Source organism: Pygoscelis adeliae, unplaced genomic scaffold (assembly GCF_000699105.1).
Source record: "Pygoscelis adeliae isolate BGI_AS28 unplaced genomic scaffold, ASM69910v1 Scaffold10, whole genome shotgun sequence".
Classification (NCBI taxonomy): Eukaryota; Metazoa; Chordata; class Aves; order Sphenisciformes; family Spheniscidae; genus Pygoscelis; species Pygoscelis adeliae.
In genome coordinates this window covers 3,489,031-3,506,548 of record NW_008824053.1, presented here as the reverse complement: position 1 = coordinate 3,506,548, position 17,518 = coordinate 3,489,031, and the positions used below count along the sequence as shown (strand labels likewise).

At 38.5% G+C, this 17,518-nt stretch overlaps 1 protein-coding gene across 1 annotated transcript in view; it reads left to right on the top strand.

The window, feature by feature from the left end:
* TMEM56 (transmembrane protein 56) overlaps window positions 1-17,518 on the top strand; it is a 24,692-nt gene that overhangs the window by 2,302 nt on the left and 4,872 nt on the right. The window contains exons 2-6 of the mRNA XM_009333765.1: window positions 1,798-1,963; window positions 6,650-6,739; window positions 12,185-12,243; window positions 14,113-14,207; window positions 16,375-16,448. Of these exons, the coding sequence (XP_009332040.1) occupies window positions 1,809-1,963; window positions 6,650-6,739; window positions 12,185-12,243; window positions 14,113-14,207; window positions 16,375-16,448 (473 nt within the window). The 5' untranslated portion in view covers window positions 1,798-1,808. The remainder of the gene's footprint in view (window positions 1-1,797; window positions 1,964-6,649; window positions 6,740-12,184; window positions 12,244-14,112; window positions 14,208-16,374; window positions 16,449-17,518) is intronic.

The window sequence follows — 17,518 nt, the reverse complement described above, 5'->3', positions numbered from 1 at the left end:
GGTTTGTGTTGCATAGCTGTCCCAGAGCATGCAAACTCCTTTTTAGGATTCCTTTTGGGTTAAACTGAGCAGGAAGATAGGCCCGAAGAGCACATCAAATACGATCTAACAGCTGCGGAGTCCCTAGGACAGGATTTAAGCTGCTCTGAAGTAAACACTTGAAATCCATGTGATATGGATGCAGGTTTCACTCAGCAAGTCTGCTGTTATTTGTCCTGCATTCTGCTTATGTCGCTGTAGCTTTTACTGTGGGTACTAGTCAGAGAAAGTTTTCAGATAATTCACTTTCTTTTTTTACTCTTCAATTCTGGGGAAAAAAAAAAGGCAAATAAAGCAGAGGAATGAAGAAAGTTTGAGATCATTGAACCTTCTGCTTCTAAATCTTTGAAGACAAAAGTATTTTTTTCCTGATCTATATGTAATACGCATTTTGTTAAAGTTCTAAGTTTAAACGCTACCCGTGTTTCAATATACTCACCATTTACACCACCAAGTGAGAATATTGTACTTAATTTTTTTAAAAGTTGTTATTTTAACTGGTGGACTTTTCTTTCTGTTTTTTTTTTTTTTCCCCCTGAAGTTCAAGTTTCTTTCCATCTGCAATGCAGATACAATTTCAAAAATCCAAGGCATGTTCCCTCGTTCTATAATGCATGTGAACTAAAGGTGGACATAAGTGTGTTGTATAATTGTATCAGCTTTTGCTGACCATGAGGTTGTTGTAGTAACATCAAATTATGCTAGCCTCCAAGTCTTCATTTTATTTTTAGGTATTTTTTTCAGTAAAACTAAAATAAGTGACAGCAGTTATTTAAATGGCTACTAAAATAATTATTTAAATATTTTAAATGAAGCCATTTGGCTTTTTTTCCCCTTTCTGTTCAACTTAATACAAACTGACTTTTTATGAGTTTGTAACCTTTGCCAGTCTTGGAATATAAAACACTTCACGACACCATCAAACCGGAGATGTATGTCAGAAGTTTGTGGCTTCTGGGAAAATATCATCGTGTCTTGCAAAATACTGGCAACTCGGGAGAAATGACTGAAGCGTTTAGAGACTGACATTTATGTTTGGAATTGTTTAGCTATTTATTTAGACCTCATGAAATAGCTAAACATCCAGCATCTGAAAAGTGGATTAGCTCTGATGATAGGAAGCTTTTTGGTGTGCTCGGAAATGGTGCGAAGTTTAGACTTTCACGTGAGGAAGAAAAAAAGCTCAAATATGATAGCCTATGCGCTATCACAAAGAGAAGCCCTCTACTGTGAACGAAGTGCAAATTGAGAACTACTGTCTCTGTAAAGTATACAAACATAAAACTGCAGTGAGGCTATTACTTCCCGAGGCTGACCTGAAAATCTCTCTACTACGCTTACCTGATTTCACTGTTGCTTTTTAAAATCCCGTCGGCAGCAGCCAATCTGGTAAGAATGAGACGAGTTTTAACTTCGGAGCTTCTTGGGACAGGAGCGGAGACTTCTGAGCTGGCGGTTGCACTGGTCAGTGGCCCTCCCTGCCCTTTCTGCCTAGATAAAATACATGCGACTTTAGGCAACGAAAGTGTATGGTATGCAAATGTTAAAAAAAACCCCAAACCAAAATGCAACTTTTAACATATAAAAGTTTGGGGATACTTTTATACTATTAAGGCTTCAGTAGAAATGTTGAACAGGATGAAACTTTTAGTGAATAGTATTTCTGTTGATAAGTTAGCTGTCAAAAACATTTTCTGTGGCTGCTTAAAATAGTTAAATGGAGAATGGACTAAAATTACCTTTTGCTTCTCTTCACAGGCTGAAGAACAATGGCTTCCTTCAGCAACCTGACTATTGGCATTGCTGTTGCCAGTTTTACTGTATTTCAGCTCCTGTTCCACGTTTTAAGTTCTTGGGTGTCAACACGAATAACGCCCGGTTTTAACAATCTCGGCCAAAAAAGGAAGATCGAATGGAATTCAAGGTAGAGTGTTCAAAACAAACTACAGCTAATGACCTACCCGAAATCGTCAACATCTGAACCACCTGTGTGCGTATATCTAAAACTGCAGAAAATGTTACTAGTTAAACATCTGTAAAGATTAGAGGGATGGCTCTAGGTGCTTGACAAATTCTGAATATAAAATGCTGAGGCCCCTTCTTGAACACACAGCGTTACAAACACTTGTTCTTTAAACGCTTTGTTAGACAGTGATGCCCAAGTGAAAGTCGGTAAAAAAAGAAAACAGCGACTGGTGAGAGCTAATGAGCTGAGGTGGATTAATTTTAAATGGCTTCTCTGTGACGCTTCTAGTAAAGAGAAGAGGTACAAAATTCCCTTCCCCCAAACATACATGAAAATCAAAACTTGCAATTTATTCCATGATCTAAATGCTAGTGTATCTCTGGTCATGCTTTTGGGTGCAAAGCAAATTGCTCTCTGTTCTCCCACTGCTACTACGCTACAACCTGTTTTATATAAGTTATGGTTTTCCAAGAAATTCGATGAATCTTTGGTGTAGTATTGGCGTGAGGCAGGATTGGACAGGTACACCTGTGTGTTGGTGGGGAAGGAGCCTGCAAGAAGAGGAGGGGGAAGCTATGACAGACGCAGGGTACACATTCAGGAGGGAGTTGTGGAAACTCAATCTAAAAACCTTCCTCGCTCCCTTTGTGTTTCTGCAGTTCCGTCCCTGGGATGGATCCACCTGCATTACACTTGTCTCCTCAGACAGAGCGCTGTTAGAAACTTGTTCAACCCTGTGAATCTTTCCTGGGCGCTTTCCTCTCTTTTAAGCCATAAAGGAAGTACAGGGTAGTAATTGCAAACGGGATGATCACTGAGGTTTTATTTGCAATATACTACTCTGAAAGGGTATATGTAGTACACAAGCTTCTCCGGTTGAAATGAATTGATACAGTATAACTTTATGCTTCAGTAGCCTATTACAACTTTAAAATATTTTTCAGGTGTTTCTCAAATTTGAAGCTCAAAAATGTGTACTGTATGGCTGTCACTGCACTCAAAATGCATTAGTCGTATCACTGTTCCTCCTCGGTGCTGTTTAAAGGCAATATCAGGTGGATACTTTTAAAGTTGTTTCCATTGTTCTAGGCAGCATTAGCAACTCAAATAGTCTTGCCTTTCCATTTGGCAAATGTCCACCTGCGGTGTTCGTAAAGGCACCATCTTTATTTCAGTTCGATCTTTGAATAATTGCCTGTCTGCCGGAACAACTTTGTAGGATGCCAGTTCGTGACATCAGTGCAACTTAGGTTTATCTCTCTGTTACCATCGACGATAGAGGCAGACAGGGAAAGTAAACTAAACTGTTATCACGTTGGAGCGGAACATTTGTCTTTAAGCCACATCAAGTGACCCTTGAATTGCATAATAGGCTTTCTGAGAACTTACCCCATGCCTGGTAGCACTATGCTAGGTTGTAGCGCTTTGCATAATAACATATGAATTGTTTCACACATCACAAATGTGCTGGAAATAAGCTGCTTTGTAATCTCTGGACTACTTTGTAGTAAGGTGTTTAACTGCTCAAGTTGATACAGCACCCCAGGCTGTGTCCTTTTTTACTTCTTTCCATGTTTTTTCTCGGGGCTGATAGCAGGATGTAGATGTTGGCACACACATGAATCGTGGTCCAGTGCTACATTCAGTTCTGGAGTTAGAAGGCATGAAACAGAAAGCGTGGTTCATCAACAGGTTGTTGATGGTATACCTGAGGAGGGCATGAAGTGAGAGAAAGGCTAACTGTGCTTGTGTTTCTACGAAGGATTGACTGTTAACTCTGCTGACCAAACACAGTGTTCTGTCAAACTGCCTCATTGCTCCAGTGTTTCACCAAAATGAAGAAACACCCCAAAGGGTATCTTATATGTTCGGAGAATGTAGATGGACGTATATGTACTCTGCAGGTAGCTGTGCAGGTAGAGAAAGTTACTATCTTCCAGAAAAATGAGTTGGGTTAACTTAACTGATTTAAAAGTGGATGTTTGTTATTTTGTCCTATATTGAACTGGTGTAGGGGGTGCTCACACAAATGGTTCTGTTGGCAGTCCTGAAGGAAACTGGCACAGAGGATGGTTATGCATTTTTATCAGCTCAGCTGGGTCTGGAAAAGGGAATCTGCCTGAAATGAGCTGTAGCATTGAAAATACATATAGTTTGGAGGGTTTTGTAATCAAGCATTTGAGCTGCAGCTCTGGACTGTTTTCCATACTGTCAATTTGTTCATTCTGACCTTCCAAGACTTAAGAACCAATAAAGTAACTGCTTTTGGAATCTTAAGTACGCAGATGCTCAAATTGAGTTAAAAACTATACTTTGACACAGTTGTAGTGTAACTCTTAATTTGTTGTGCATAAATTCCTGTCACCTCTTCTACAATACGTTTGTACTGCTATTAAGCAGTTGTGAAAAATATATATATATATTCAATAATAAAGGAACAAGTACGCAACTTATCAGTGCAACTTTTTTCTTTGCAGTTTACTGAGGAGTTAAAGGATGCAAGCTTTGACAGTAATAATTTCAAGGAAATGTACTGAGCTTGATAACTTGACCTAGATTCCATATTAAAATGGAGTGTTGCACTACTTTCCTTCTTCTGTCCCCTCTTCTATGGAGAAAGTTCAAAGTCCAGAGTTAAGGAGGAAATCCGCTTTTTTTTCTTTCTTCTTTTTTTTTTTTCTCCCCCTTCAAGTGCTGTGCTTGTGTATTGCTTGTATTCTGAACACTAAGGTTTGGATAAACAGCCACTCCTGAGACAAACTGCAACTGTAAACTAATGAGCTATATTCTAGGACAAATTTTACTTCTTTCAGCATTATCCTCTCCTAAAGTTCAAAAATCCCAGGTATTTCTCAAACACTAATCTTACGTGCCATGCTTTGTCTTAAAAAGGAAGCAAAGTTCCTAGCTCTCTATTAATTCTGTTGCAAGAGTAGACATTTTAATTAAACCATTAATTATCATTAAAATTCTGATAACTAAATTTTCTTTCTTTGTTTAAAAAAAAAAGGGGGGGGGGAAGCAGCCTGTGCTATAATGGTTAGTAAATGTTCTTATCCAGCTTGTTACATTTGGCTCTTTATATTAATCTCCATTCATTTTTAGGAACACTATTGAAAAAGCTGCTGAAAATAGCATGATGAGACTCTTTAAACAAATTGTAAATAGAGACTACTTTTATGAAAAGTCACAGAATCTTCTAATGCCGATAGACAATAATATAACTTCTGGAAACAGGCTAGGGATTATAACCTACTCTTCCTGTGGAAGATTTTGCAAAGGAAGTAAGATGTTTTCTTCAAATCTTGCATGGTAGAGTTCAGGCTCCCGAGAGTGACTTACGCACATTTAAAATATTAATAACTTCCAAATACAGGTATTCAATATGTACAAAGACAAGACTAATAGCTAACAGCATCTATACATTTGTGTGCATATTGTTCGTGCTGTGAATATGGCGCAAAGGTGTTTCTGATCACCTAAGATCTTAGGTGATCGTAGACCTAAGCATCTAACTTAGGGTTCTCATCTTTCAAATGCTATCCATGATTCAGTAGAGTTATTTTGGCACACAATTTTTTTTCTTCCTAGTCGCACTTAAAAAGTGGGAAAGCAGGCGGTAGCTGCACAGTATTGGGTGCAGTTTGTAGTGGTGGTAAACCCATGGCTAGAGGAACAAGGTTACACATTTTGGACCCGTGCCCATTGCATTGTTCTACCTTCCAAGAATACGTGTGAACTCAGAAGGGCAGGAATGGCCCTGGCCTGCGTGCTGGCAGAAACCCTGTCCGGGCCTCTGTAAATAAGTAATTCTTTTTAGGCGCTTGTTAACATGCAGAGTTTATCTACAGTGTGCATGCAGCCGGTGTACTTGAGACTGGTGTCTTTGGGGGAGAAAAAAAAAAAGTGTTTAGTACCCAAGTATGGACACGGCAACTCTGATTACTGTGACTTTATATAGGACAAGAGGAGTATAAAATTAAGTAAAGCTGCGAACTGCTAGTTCATATGAACTATGTTATATATATACTTGTATATATAGTTATATAACTATATGTTATACCTCAGATACTCAGCTACGACCTTTTGTTACGCAAGTATTCTCTTTGAAAACCAGAATCTACTACTTTCTGAAACTTTCCTTTATAGGATTTTTCATTTAATGCCCCTCTTTCCAAAACCTGAACCTGGCAGATTTATTACGGGTCATCCATTAACTCGGTGCCTGAAAGGAGAAACCTGCTGCTGCAGGACTCATGGGCCAATCTGAGTATGAAATGCATATAGCTTTTCCAGCAAGTGGGACAATTCAGTAAGTATTTATTAGAGAACCGGATGTCGTATTGTCTTTAAAGATTCATTAACATATGGGATAATTGGAGGAAAATGTAGATCTCCGTTACTTTAAGACCCTACTTTCTATTTAAACCCCTCCCCGCCCCAATCTAAGAGATTCCTCCTTTTTGACTGTTTTTCCCACCTGTCGTTGTCGAAGTGGTTGGACGTAGCGTGAAGAAGAGAGGGTCGTCTTCCACAGAGGTGTCTGGATGCAGTTGCGGAAGCCTTTGGAAACATCCTACCTCAAGCGCGGTGTATAAAGTTGTGAATGGCGGTACCTCCTTGTGACTGTGATCTCTTTTTCAGGACAGTGTCCACATTCCACGCCTTGGTGGTTGGTGGGTTTTGCCTATATATTTTGTTGTATGATGACGCTGTTAATGCTGACCGTCTCTGGTAAGGCATGTTACATATCTGTTGTGTTTATACCATAAAGTAACATAATTGAGAAGGAAAAAAATAGTCCTGCAGTGTATTAATTACTGAAGTGGTTGTTTCATTTCCCATTAAAATATGCAGTCGCAATGTGTCCGTTTTTATGTCTGTACTGTTAGATAATTCCAAATTATTCTGTCAGCATTAATGTCTTAGCGCATTGTGTCTCTGTGAAGTGGAATAGATAAAATACAAGCAATTGATTTGAAATAGCATATTAAATTACTAAAGCATAGAACCAAGAGTGTTACTGGAAGTCGGCATGACTGAAACTATGCTATTTAGTATAATCGTTCTAAAGTGAAATTGAAATGCTGTTGCAGGTCTGGAGGGCGGGGCGGGGGGAGGAAAAAAAGGCTGGAGGGGCCTATTGTATCTGTGAAATATATATGTCTAAATTGATAAATTGTTTATTTTTCCGCCTCCCAAAAGGCTTCTATCAATCTTTGTTTTAAAAAAAGTATGAAAATTTCAAGTGCTGTCTTCACAAGCAATAGGAATAGTTAATAAATGGACTTTAATATTTTCTCTAGTTAACAAAATATTCTATATTCAGTTTTTCTTTTCTTGATTTCTAGTTATATTGTTTTGTTTCACACTTTTTTGAGGGAGGAGGAACAAGATGCCTTTTAGTCAAGTTAATTATAGATTGCTGGTGGTGTTTTGCCATTTCACTTGTTGTCCTCTGGAACTCCTTCCCTATAGAAGGAGACGGCCATATTTTTCCTGAAGACTACCTGACTACTTTAAGTTTAATTTCATATTTCTGTCATAGACTGTTGTTTTTAACCTTGTCAAAGGACCACACTGTGAGTCAGTTTAAACTTAGATAAATTTAACATCTGATGCTTGTTCTGCTCTTTTGATACTGTAAATTAATGACAGTGCAGCGTGGACTGGATTGGGTGCTTGAAGCGCCCTGCCGCTGACTTGTTATGTGGCTTTAATAAATGTAACACTAATTCATAGCACAAATTTAGGCAACATTGGCCTCTTCTGTATGTAGTGATATATGATTAAATTGTTGGCTGTTTTGGATTTTTTTCATTGCATTCTGGTACCTTTAGAGAGACCAAATACAGTCTGAATATTTAGGAGATCTGTTAACCACGTTGAAAAGCAGCACGTTCTTATAACTCTTCGCTGTGTGTTGTGGTAAGCTTTATCAGATAGAAGCTTTTATCGTGGTTTGTTTGAGTAGACCTTGTTCTAAACAGTTCAAAAGAAGTCATGAATGGCAGAAATCATAGCGTCTTGGCGATGATAAATAAATTGAGTCTTCACAGTTACTAAATTTTCCTGGTATAATTCCAGGAAAAATTCAAATTAAGCAGAAATTGAACCACTTTTTTGTTCTTAGTAAGTTTGAGAAAAGTTATGTTAGATATTTTGGTATACTGCATTGAAAACTTAATCTTGCTTATGGAGCCTTAGCATCCTAGATTATGTAAAAACATTAAATCTTAAAAGACAAAATCCATCTGCCTTTGGGAGAATTTTTTTTCTGTGTTTCTACTATTGCTTCTAAATAGTTCCTTCTGTTTGGATATGTTTACAATGATTGCTATCAGTGGTTTTATTTACATTTGGCAGAGAAAGGAAAATTTTATGGATATTTTTAAAAATCTAGCGGAAGTATATCTAATCTGTGTGTTTTAAATCAAAGCTTCAGGTTCATTTCACGGCAGTATTTCTGTAAATTGTTTCTTGGTAAAAGTTATCTTAGTGGTTTCAGGAATTTGTCAATTAAAAGTGCACAGAACATACTCTAGATGTGGAAATCAGTATTTTTAGTTATTAAACTAATAATTTTAAAATGTGTGAAGTATCACTTAATGTGTTTAAAGCAGTTGCAATGATTTGAATTCGTGTTCGTGCAAGTGATTAGTTGCAAAGGAAGACCGAACATAATATTGCCCATGGCTTTACAAGTACTTGTATGCAGCCTGCGAGTAAAATACAACTTTGTGTTAGGCTTTCTTCTGCCAGTGAAGCTGGAATCACAGGGTGGTTTCCTCGGAATTTGCAGATGTACATTCTTCTTCTAAGGCTGACTTTTACATTACTCTTAAAAATGAGATGGCTAGCATTAGTCTGTGCATTCCCCCATACGTCATATTGGTTCCCGGTACACAGTAATTAAAGCCTTAACTGACTGTGTAGCACTTTAACCTTTTTTTTTTTTTTTCTCCAGTCTGTTTTATGGCTCACCTGTACATTAAGTCTTAAGTTGCTTATCATTTTTACATTGATTCATAGCTGAATCCACATAGCCTTGATTTTAACTGAATAAGACTGAAGAGGAAAAAACCAAATTATACGGGGAATGCCAGATGGACTGTTGCAAGGCTGCTCAGTCTGGAAATCTAATGCCCTTTTGAAATGCAGGCATAAGAGTGGGACTTGGTCATTTATAGATACGAAGGATGCATAAGCCTTTCTGTAGGAGTCTCTTATTAACAATACAAGAAACATTTGTGAGTCTAGTTTCAGTAGTTTGTAAGTAAATGTGCAGGAATCCTTCACGCAGCTTTCTTGCACTCTTCTAGCCCAGGTAGCCTGAAAACATTAGACAGATGCTCCAATTTTAGAGTACTGGGAAGGTTTTGATACAGGTGGTCTTTCCCTCTAGTTATTCCCTACATCTTTGTGTAGTCATTGACTGTATGACAGTATCCAATCAGTTCTTTTCAGTGGAATTTAAAGACTTCTGCATCTATAATGGAAACTCACAAGTTCTGAGCCTCTGTGTATGTCAGCCTAACTTCTGGGTCCACGTGACGCTTAAATGCATGGTAATGATGGTACTCATGTGTCCTGAAAGGGATCAGGACTCCTGCTAAGGGTTTGGCTTCAATGGAGAGAGGATGTGGTATTACTGTCAGGTAATGCCTGAAACTAGATACAATAGATCCTAACAAAGGATAATAAGGACTGGAGCATTGGTAAGTTACAGGGAAGCATCAGCATTGTGTACATACACCTTTTTTGATGGTCTAGGACTTCTCATAACACTTTGCCTTTTTTTCTATATGTAATACAGACTAGCTAACATAGACGATGTAGAAATTGTTTCTGAGGTGGTGAGAATAACACGGTAGAAAATGTGGAGGTGGTAAAGATCAGATAAGGAGAGGGAGAAGATGTAAATAAGTGGATTAAATTGTAGCTTCACAGAAGAGCAGGCTTTTTCATATGATCACTTTACAGTCATCACACTTTTTGAAGTCTGATGTTTGATTAGCATTATATTTTTATCTACTATGACTCTGTATCTGCGAAGTATCTGCAAAGAAGTTTGAAGGAAGTCGGTCATGTGGACTTTTGTTTGTTATATCTGCCTGTGCATGTTTGTGTGTAATTCATTTGCCGCACATACCTCCTTAGCAATCACAAAAGAGAGAGCTCTTCCCTTTTGCTTATTCAAGTCACTCCCTGTTTGTCACTCCTGGCTCTTGCTTGCATCAAAACTAGGCTGCAAACATCAGGGCTCATAAGCTCCGTTGCACTTCCCCTTCAAGGAGACAGATCAGGAAATCTAGAAGATTTTAGACTAAATTCTAAGTTTTCCATTAATTGATACTAACTTGGGATTCTAACATGGACTCTTCTTGAAGGGAGGTGACAGATGGGCAGTGCAGCCATACATGTTGTTGAAGTGTTGGTTTAGAAAGTCTAGAGAAGGTTTGTTGCAAGGTGACCATTCTCATGGAAAGAATGAAGGGAAGTGAATCATTGCCTGTCTCATCCACTTAAGCCATGTTTACCAATATCAAGGAACCAATATCAGTTTCATATACTCAGGCCTTTGCGCCTTCTCTGGAGAAGAGTATGAAGGTTCTTGAGCGCAGGCTCAATCTTGGTGATGATGTGCTGAAGTGTGTTGGGAGCACTTACAAGTTTGGTTATGATGTTGCTGCTGCCGCAGCTGGGAGCTCTAACAGGAGGGCTGTAACTATTTAAAGAGTTTCTGCTAAAGTTGTGAGAACACATCTGTCTATGCTCTGTGTCCACTGTGACTTTCAGAAGAGCTACACGTAAAGAAGGACTCGGCCCACAACCTATGTGGCTGATGAAAACAGGTTTTGAAGCCATGGAAAAATGTTCCTGTCTCAAATTGTAGTTAAGAGAGCCTTGATGGCCAATCTTAAGAGATGGAGTGAGCTCCAGGCTCTTCTGGTAATGTTTTTCCTCACCTAATGGCAGAATTCTGGTTTTGTGAGTCCTATTTTCCTGTAAGCTACCCTCTCACTCAGGGAAGCAGTTAGTTTTAGAGGCTAAGAAAGCCTTAAAATTTAGTGAACAGATTGTAATAATACAGGAAATCTCTTCCACTGCTTCATTCCAATAGGATTAAAAAATAATAGCTAAGAAATAGCATTTTACTGCTTTCTAGCTGAGGTGGACTTTGTATTGGAGATGGCTGTAAGCAGAGTTATGTTCTTCTTTTCTCGAGAGGTTTACAACAAAGATTGCTTTCACAGCTTGTCTTGAGCCGTCCACACTTTATAAATCTGTAGACCTGTCACTTGAAGCTCAATTAACACTTGCACAAAACATATCTAGATTAGATGCACAACTTAGTTAAAAAAAAATTATGATCTTTATGCCGAGGAAAAGAGATTTGCTTACCAAACTCCTCAAAGTAGGAATGCACAGAGGACAGTGGAGGAAAGAAAAAATGTTGCTGTAATGTGGATGCTTCCCTTTCTTGAGCTGTATTCACAAGTTTGGGTTTGGTGAACAACCTAGAGGAGCCGAGTTGTGTGTGTGCTACTAAGAGCTTTGCCTGCTGAATGTTTGGCACCAAAAGGGAAGGGACAGAAGGTGTGAAACTACTCTGAAAAGCTTTCCTCCTCGAAGGTTCCTTGGCTTCAAAGAACTGGCAAATAATTCCTTTCATGTCTCCTTCTACTCTGTTTATCCCTATAAACATCCATTTCTTACGAATATGAAAAGCACTGGCTGAGCGAGATATTTTTGTCATCCTTAACAAAGTTTTAACACTGGCAGAAGAACAAAAATGGAGACGCAGAGTGTCAGTTAAAGTGCTAAGAGACGCTGCCTGGGCTGTTCTCTTTTATCCTCCGTTTCCAGAGAAGCCAGCTCAGAGTACTTGCTGGGTTTCAGTTCTAGTCTCTGGCGAGGCTCCTGGGGCAGTCTCTACCCCAAGGCAGGGGGTAATCCTGATTTAGGGTAGTTAGAAGATGTTTTATATCTGGATGGAAAAGGAATGCATTTTCATGACTAGGACCTTTCTTAACCAAATCTCGTAACCTTTTACTGATGGGCCCAGAATAAGGTGACCTGATGGACTGATGGACATTATGTGTTTGATATGTGTATGTCTTTTGCAAATTACCTTGTTCTAAAGGCTGTAACTGTGTATTTTTGGTATGTTTACAGGGGTGACCCTTCAATTGTGAAACTGAATATTGCTATTACCACAGGCTACCTCATTTCTGGTAATTATGCAACATGTATATAACACACACAACCTGTATATTTATATTGAGTCACTATGCCTATATCTTTATACTGAACCACTATGCTGGAGATGTGATATGTGCATACAATACAGTTTCTACTGTGGCTTTTAAAATTGCTAATGGAGTTGTGGGTTGTGGTGCAATCACAGGATTTTGCCAGCAGATGTGAAAGATGGAATGATATCTCCTCAAGCACTGAGGAAATGCCACTGTGTGGCTTTGTGATGGTTTGATACACAACCACCAATTCCAGCTCAGTTTTGTCCTTCGGGCAATTGAGAAGGTGTTAAAACAGTGCCCTTCACTCCCTTCAGGGTGTCTACAACTTGTAGCTCTTTTGTCATATGTTTCTTCTTGTGACCTCAGAATGCTGGCAGAAGAATTTTAGTAACCCTCAATACAAGCTGAGGCAAATGATGCCATAGGATCCTGCCCCCCACCTTTTAGTCTCACTTTAAGCCAAAATTTAGTCATGTATAAAACATGGAAATTTTAAATTATTTTCTTGGTATGGCATTTACCCCTACATATATTTTGTGTTCTTAATTATTTACTGTCAACTAAAACTGGCATGGGAATTTTGCTACAAAATGCTTTGGAGCTTTCTTTTATGGTGTGTGGGGATAGCGCTGACTTATCAAAGCAAAAACTTATTGTGGCTTGGAGTATTTTCAGGGAAAACTTCTCGTGTTAGGATGGAGTATCTGGTCAGAGACTGGGCCATGGACTTGATTATCTCTCAGACTAGATTTCTGACCCCCGTGGAATTGATAACGTGGTGATCAGCACACCCAGTTAAACTGTGGGTTAATTTAAGTCTCCGTTTTTTCCATAAGAACAACTTCAGCTCCCATGTTTAAATTCATTGGTATCTATTTTTGAATAATTATGCATTAGACTTTCATTATGAATTAATGAATGCCTTTGAACAGAGACCTGAACCTGGCCACTCATTCTCTCTCACTTCCTTATATAGTTTTATGCTTAATTATTAATAGGAAGTGGAGTGGCTGTGTCAGATGATACAGAGTCCTGCCTGAGGATAGCTAATATAAAAGAGATCAAGGCACCCACTGGAGATACGAAAGGCACAGGGGTAAAGTTTTGATTTGGAACCTTGGTCACTAATATTCCAGTCCAAAGTACTCATTTGGAGGAAGTAGTGGAAGAAATTGCTTGTTCCAGTATAGAAAAGAAAATCTTCTGAAATCTCAGACCGTCATGGGACAAGAAAGAATTTTTCTGTCAAAGCTTTCCTTATAACATTAATTCAGGTCCACTATATCACTTTTGCAGCAATTGGAAAATTGTGATTAAATAAGCAAACATGCTTCTCATTCCAAGTGCCCCTTGCAAAATATTTTTGGTAAATGGTTCCCTGTTTGCTAATACAACTACTTTTTGATTCAGAAGTTCCCCATAATAGATCCCTGCATTTATTGCATGTATTTGTATATTGGCTATGCCTCCTGTAGCCCCCCACCCCCCTTTTTTTTTTTGGTCACTTGTTCCAAATTTTGGAGTTCATAAGTGTGATGTCATGTTATGACATTCTGGATCCACTTTTTCCTTGTAAAATATTTCAGCTAAAGCTATTGCTTCTGTACTTCCATTGATGTGGAAAGTAATAGTTCATGGCAACTGTTGGAAGAATACTGTTGCTTAATGCTTTGACTACAGTAAAGTTTTTAGGATAAGATGTTCTCTTCAGAAATAATTAATTCAGAGAGTTTCTACTGATGCCATATGTTGGCATTTATACCTCTAAAACTTAGAGAAACACTATTCTGAGGTCAATGGTAGTATAATAAATTGTTCTTTATCATTATTTCTTTTCTCTTGTAGATTTGTTGCTTATTATTTACTACTGGAAGGCAATTGGTGACAAATTTTTTGTAATACATCACTTGGCAGCTCTGTACGCTTACTATTTTGTACTGGTGAGTGCTGTATTTTCCAGTAACATAACAAGCAGATGAGATTGAAGACAATGCTTTTATAGATCTCATTTGCTTAATGCTTAAAAAAATTCTTCACTGGTTGGTGTGTTAGCTTTGTGAAAGGCATATTTATGTTTTCAATCATCATTACTTTCTAAATGGTTTTATCAGTCATTTGTGGTAAGTGCGTGCCTTTTCAACGTTACAGTCCTTCAGCAAAAACGTGTAACTTACTTAGCTGCTGAAATTAAAGCTCTTCTTGGTTTTTGCTGTAGAGAGACTTTGACAGAGGGGCTTTTCACATGATTATAGAAAAGAGTTTCAAATAAAACCACAAGTCTGAATATTTAGTTCGAAAATTAGAAGGAAATGGTTTCAAGTGGTTATGTTCTGCTTGTGATTGTATTTGCAAGGCCGTAGGTCAGTGATCCCTAACTCTGGTGAATGTACTGCAGTCAGCTGGGTGTGTTTTTTCTGGGGTGGTTTTGTTTTTTTTCTTTTTCCATTTCTATTTTTCTAAAATTTGTTGTGACACAAGCTGATCTTGTTTAAGGTTACTTTGGTGGGGAAACAATGGACGATTAACTGTATATATCTATAAATACCTGTGGCATACATCCATTGAAGGGAAAAGGGGAAGAGAAGAATACTGTTCTAGGATAAAGACTAACTTAGTTACTCTTTGCTGCTGCTGGAATTTCTCAAAGATGCCCATGTGACTTGGTAGAAATCCCACTGACCTCCAGAATAATGCTCCTGAATTTCTTCTGAAAAGCTCATTCAGTAAATAAAGAAAACTTACAAAATACAATTTACTTCATTTACCACATTTCTTTCCCTGCCTACTGTGTGAATCCCAGGCTTACAATATTGAAAGTGTCGAGGTGCCAGATTACTGTCAGATTTCCCATGTAACGGTTTAAAGGGGATGAAGTACACTGACAAGTAAATACTCTGTTTTGGGTTGAAGATAATTAGATCTACTAATATTATCACGGATGAAAGTGAATTAGAGCTGAATGTTAGAGAAATGAAAATACCACTACCAAGGCTAATCCCTGATGCAGAAAATTAATGAGTTGTTTCTGGACTAAATAGAAAGCGTAGTGTTAGTGCGAACTCCCTTTAAAGCCGTTCTTGTTATTTGGAACTAGCTCTGCCCTTGGCTGTCTGTGTGTTACTCTCATTCTCTTATCTTCAGAGAAAGTTACTCATAAGTATCTTGTTTCAAAAACTGCTCTTGGAGATTGATTAAGAGAGAGAATTCGATTAAGAACACAGAATTTCTGTTTGGTGTAGCGCGAACTGACATGAAATGCCTGAAGTAGTGGGTATTAGCACGCTCGGTGGGGGAAAGAGGAATGATCACACACTCCGTCGGTCGTTCAGGAGACCTACTGAAATTAAAAAAAATATCTTTTTATCTCTACATCTGCAAACTGCTGCTTACCCAGCCATTGTGTAATGGGATACTATTTCCAGCACAACCAGATGATAAGGCAGAGAATATGCTGTACTTTGTCACTCGGAGGAAAGTGCTCAGTCACAACGTGTATGTAAAGGTACCACGCAGTTGTCTGGATGCCGGCACGGAGAAGATGTGCTCTTCTTCCAACCCGCAGGGCGCAGCAGGGACCGCGACAGTGCTGGTGCAAAGGGCTTCCCCTGCAGTGGGGAGGAGAGAAGAAGGGGCTTTATGCACCTTTGCTGCTGCCAAATAAGAGCTGGGAATTCATCTTCACTTTGTTCCTAAAACAATGCGGGGACATTTTTCTTTAGCTTACAGTGTTTCCCTTTGGGCTTGTTTAAACATTGAGAAATCATCTGTAATTCTTTTAGACAGTAATTATATCATTATAATTACAACCTATGACTACTTGTGCCAGTCTTCTCTAGCTAGCTTTCCATCGCCACTTAACTGTATGTCTTTTAGAGATTTATTTTAAATAAGAAACTACTGATTTGAGGTACCTGAAGGACAATTGCAGCTTTTGTAAGGAAATTTTGAAATTGTAAGGAAGTTGGCCACAGCTGGCAAACTCGCCTACTATCAGTTTTAATAAAGAAGTTGAGACGTTGTATCATTCTGTGTATACTTGAAGACTTTAATCAAGATTTCACATCTACATTGTTGATTTTTGTATGTCTATTTTGTTTTGCTAACCAGAGCAAAGGTCTGTTGGCTTATTTTGGAAACTTCCGTCTGCTTGCAGAGTTCTCCACTCCTTTTGTCAATCAGCGGTAAGTAGTTAGGGAATTTTTGCATAGTTCTTTTAAATTTGAATCTGTATTATTATTTCTGTCACGAAGGGTTTTTTTTGTTGTTGAATGTCTGCTGAAAGGGAATTTATATATATATTGAACTAAGGATTACTATGTGGAAATCTTTTTTGCTGTGAAAACTTTTTGCTGCTATAGCTGCAACAGTATAACTGATGCATTCACCCCTGAGTTCCTTTCTAGAGTAGACGAGCCTTCATGTGAAATGCCAAATTTTTTTGAAACTACTGAACAAAAAAAGTTTACAAATATAATATTGTTTATTAGCCTTTGTACGTTCATTTAATTTTTATAATAAAGCCATCATTTTCAATAGGGTTTTTTTTTTAGACCAGGAAAAGCAGCAAGATAGCATTTTCATCAGAATCTTAGAATGGAATTGCATTGCGCTAGATAATTTGAAGTTTATTTTGCAATACTGCATGTATATATAAAATATTAATATATGCGTATGAATACATAGAATAATACAGATGTATATTCTTTATTTACTTTCAAAGATAGTTCTGGAAATTATTTTGAGCACTTAAATTAGAAAAATAGTAAAGCACCTACATCTATCTGGAATAGTTAATCTTCACCCTTGTGAGAGAAGAAAGTGGCAGAAGGCTCTTTTGCAGAGCTCGGTGACAGTCGAAGCCTGCCATGGCTTCTGATTATAGTGTTGCTACTAGAACTGCTGCTGTGAGTATCGGAAAAGGAGCGTGATAATGCCACATACCGCAGGTAGGGGAAAGCGCTCAGTGGAGTTTCCCGGTGCTCTGGGGAGGGTGGCCTCGCTCCTCACCCCGCAGCCACCATGACCCAGCTGGGGACAGGGATTTGCCCCAGGAATACTTCACCTCAGGAGAGGGGCTTTGGTATAGGGCCGTGCTGCAGTCCTCCCCTCTTCCTCCATTTTTTTGCAATGTAGGATCAGATCTTTCAGTGTACCGGATGCCTATTCCTCACCCACACTTTTTGGGGTGTATTTCTACTTTACTGATCCTACATGTGTGGCATCTGTTTCCTTTTCCAGGTGTCGGAGAGAG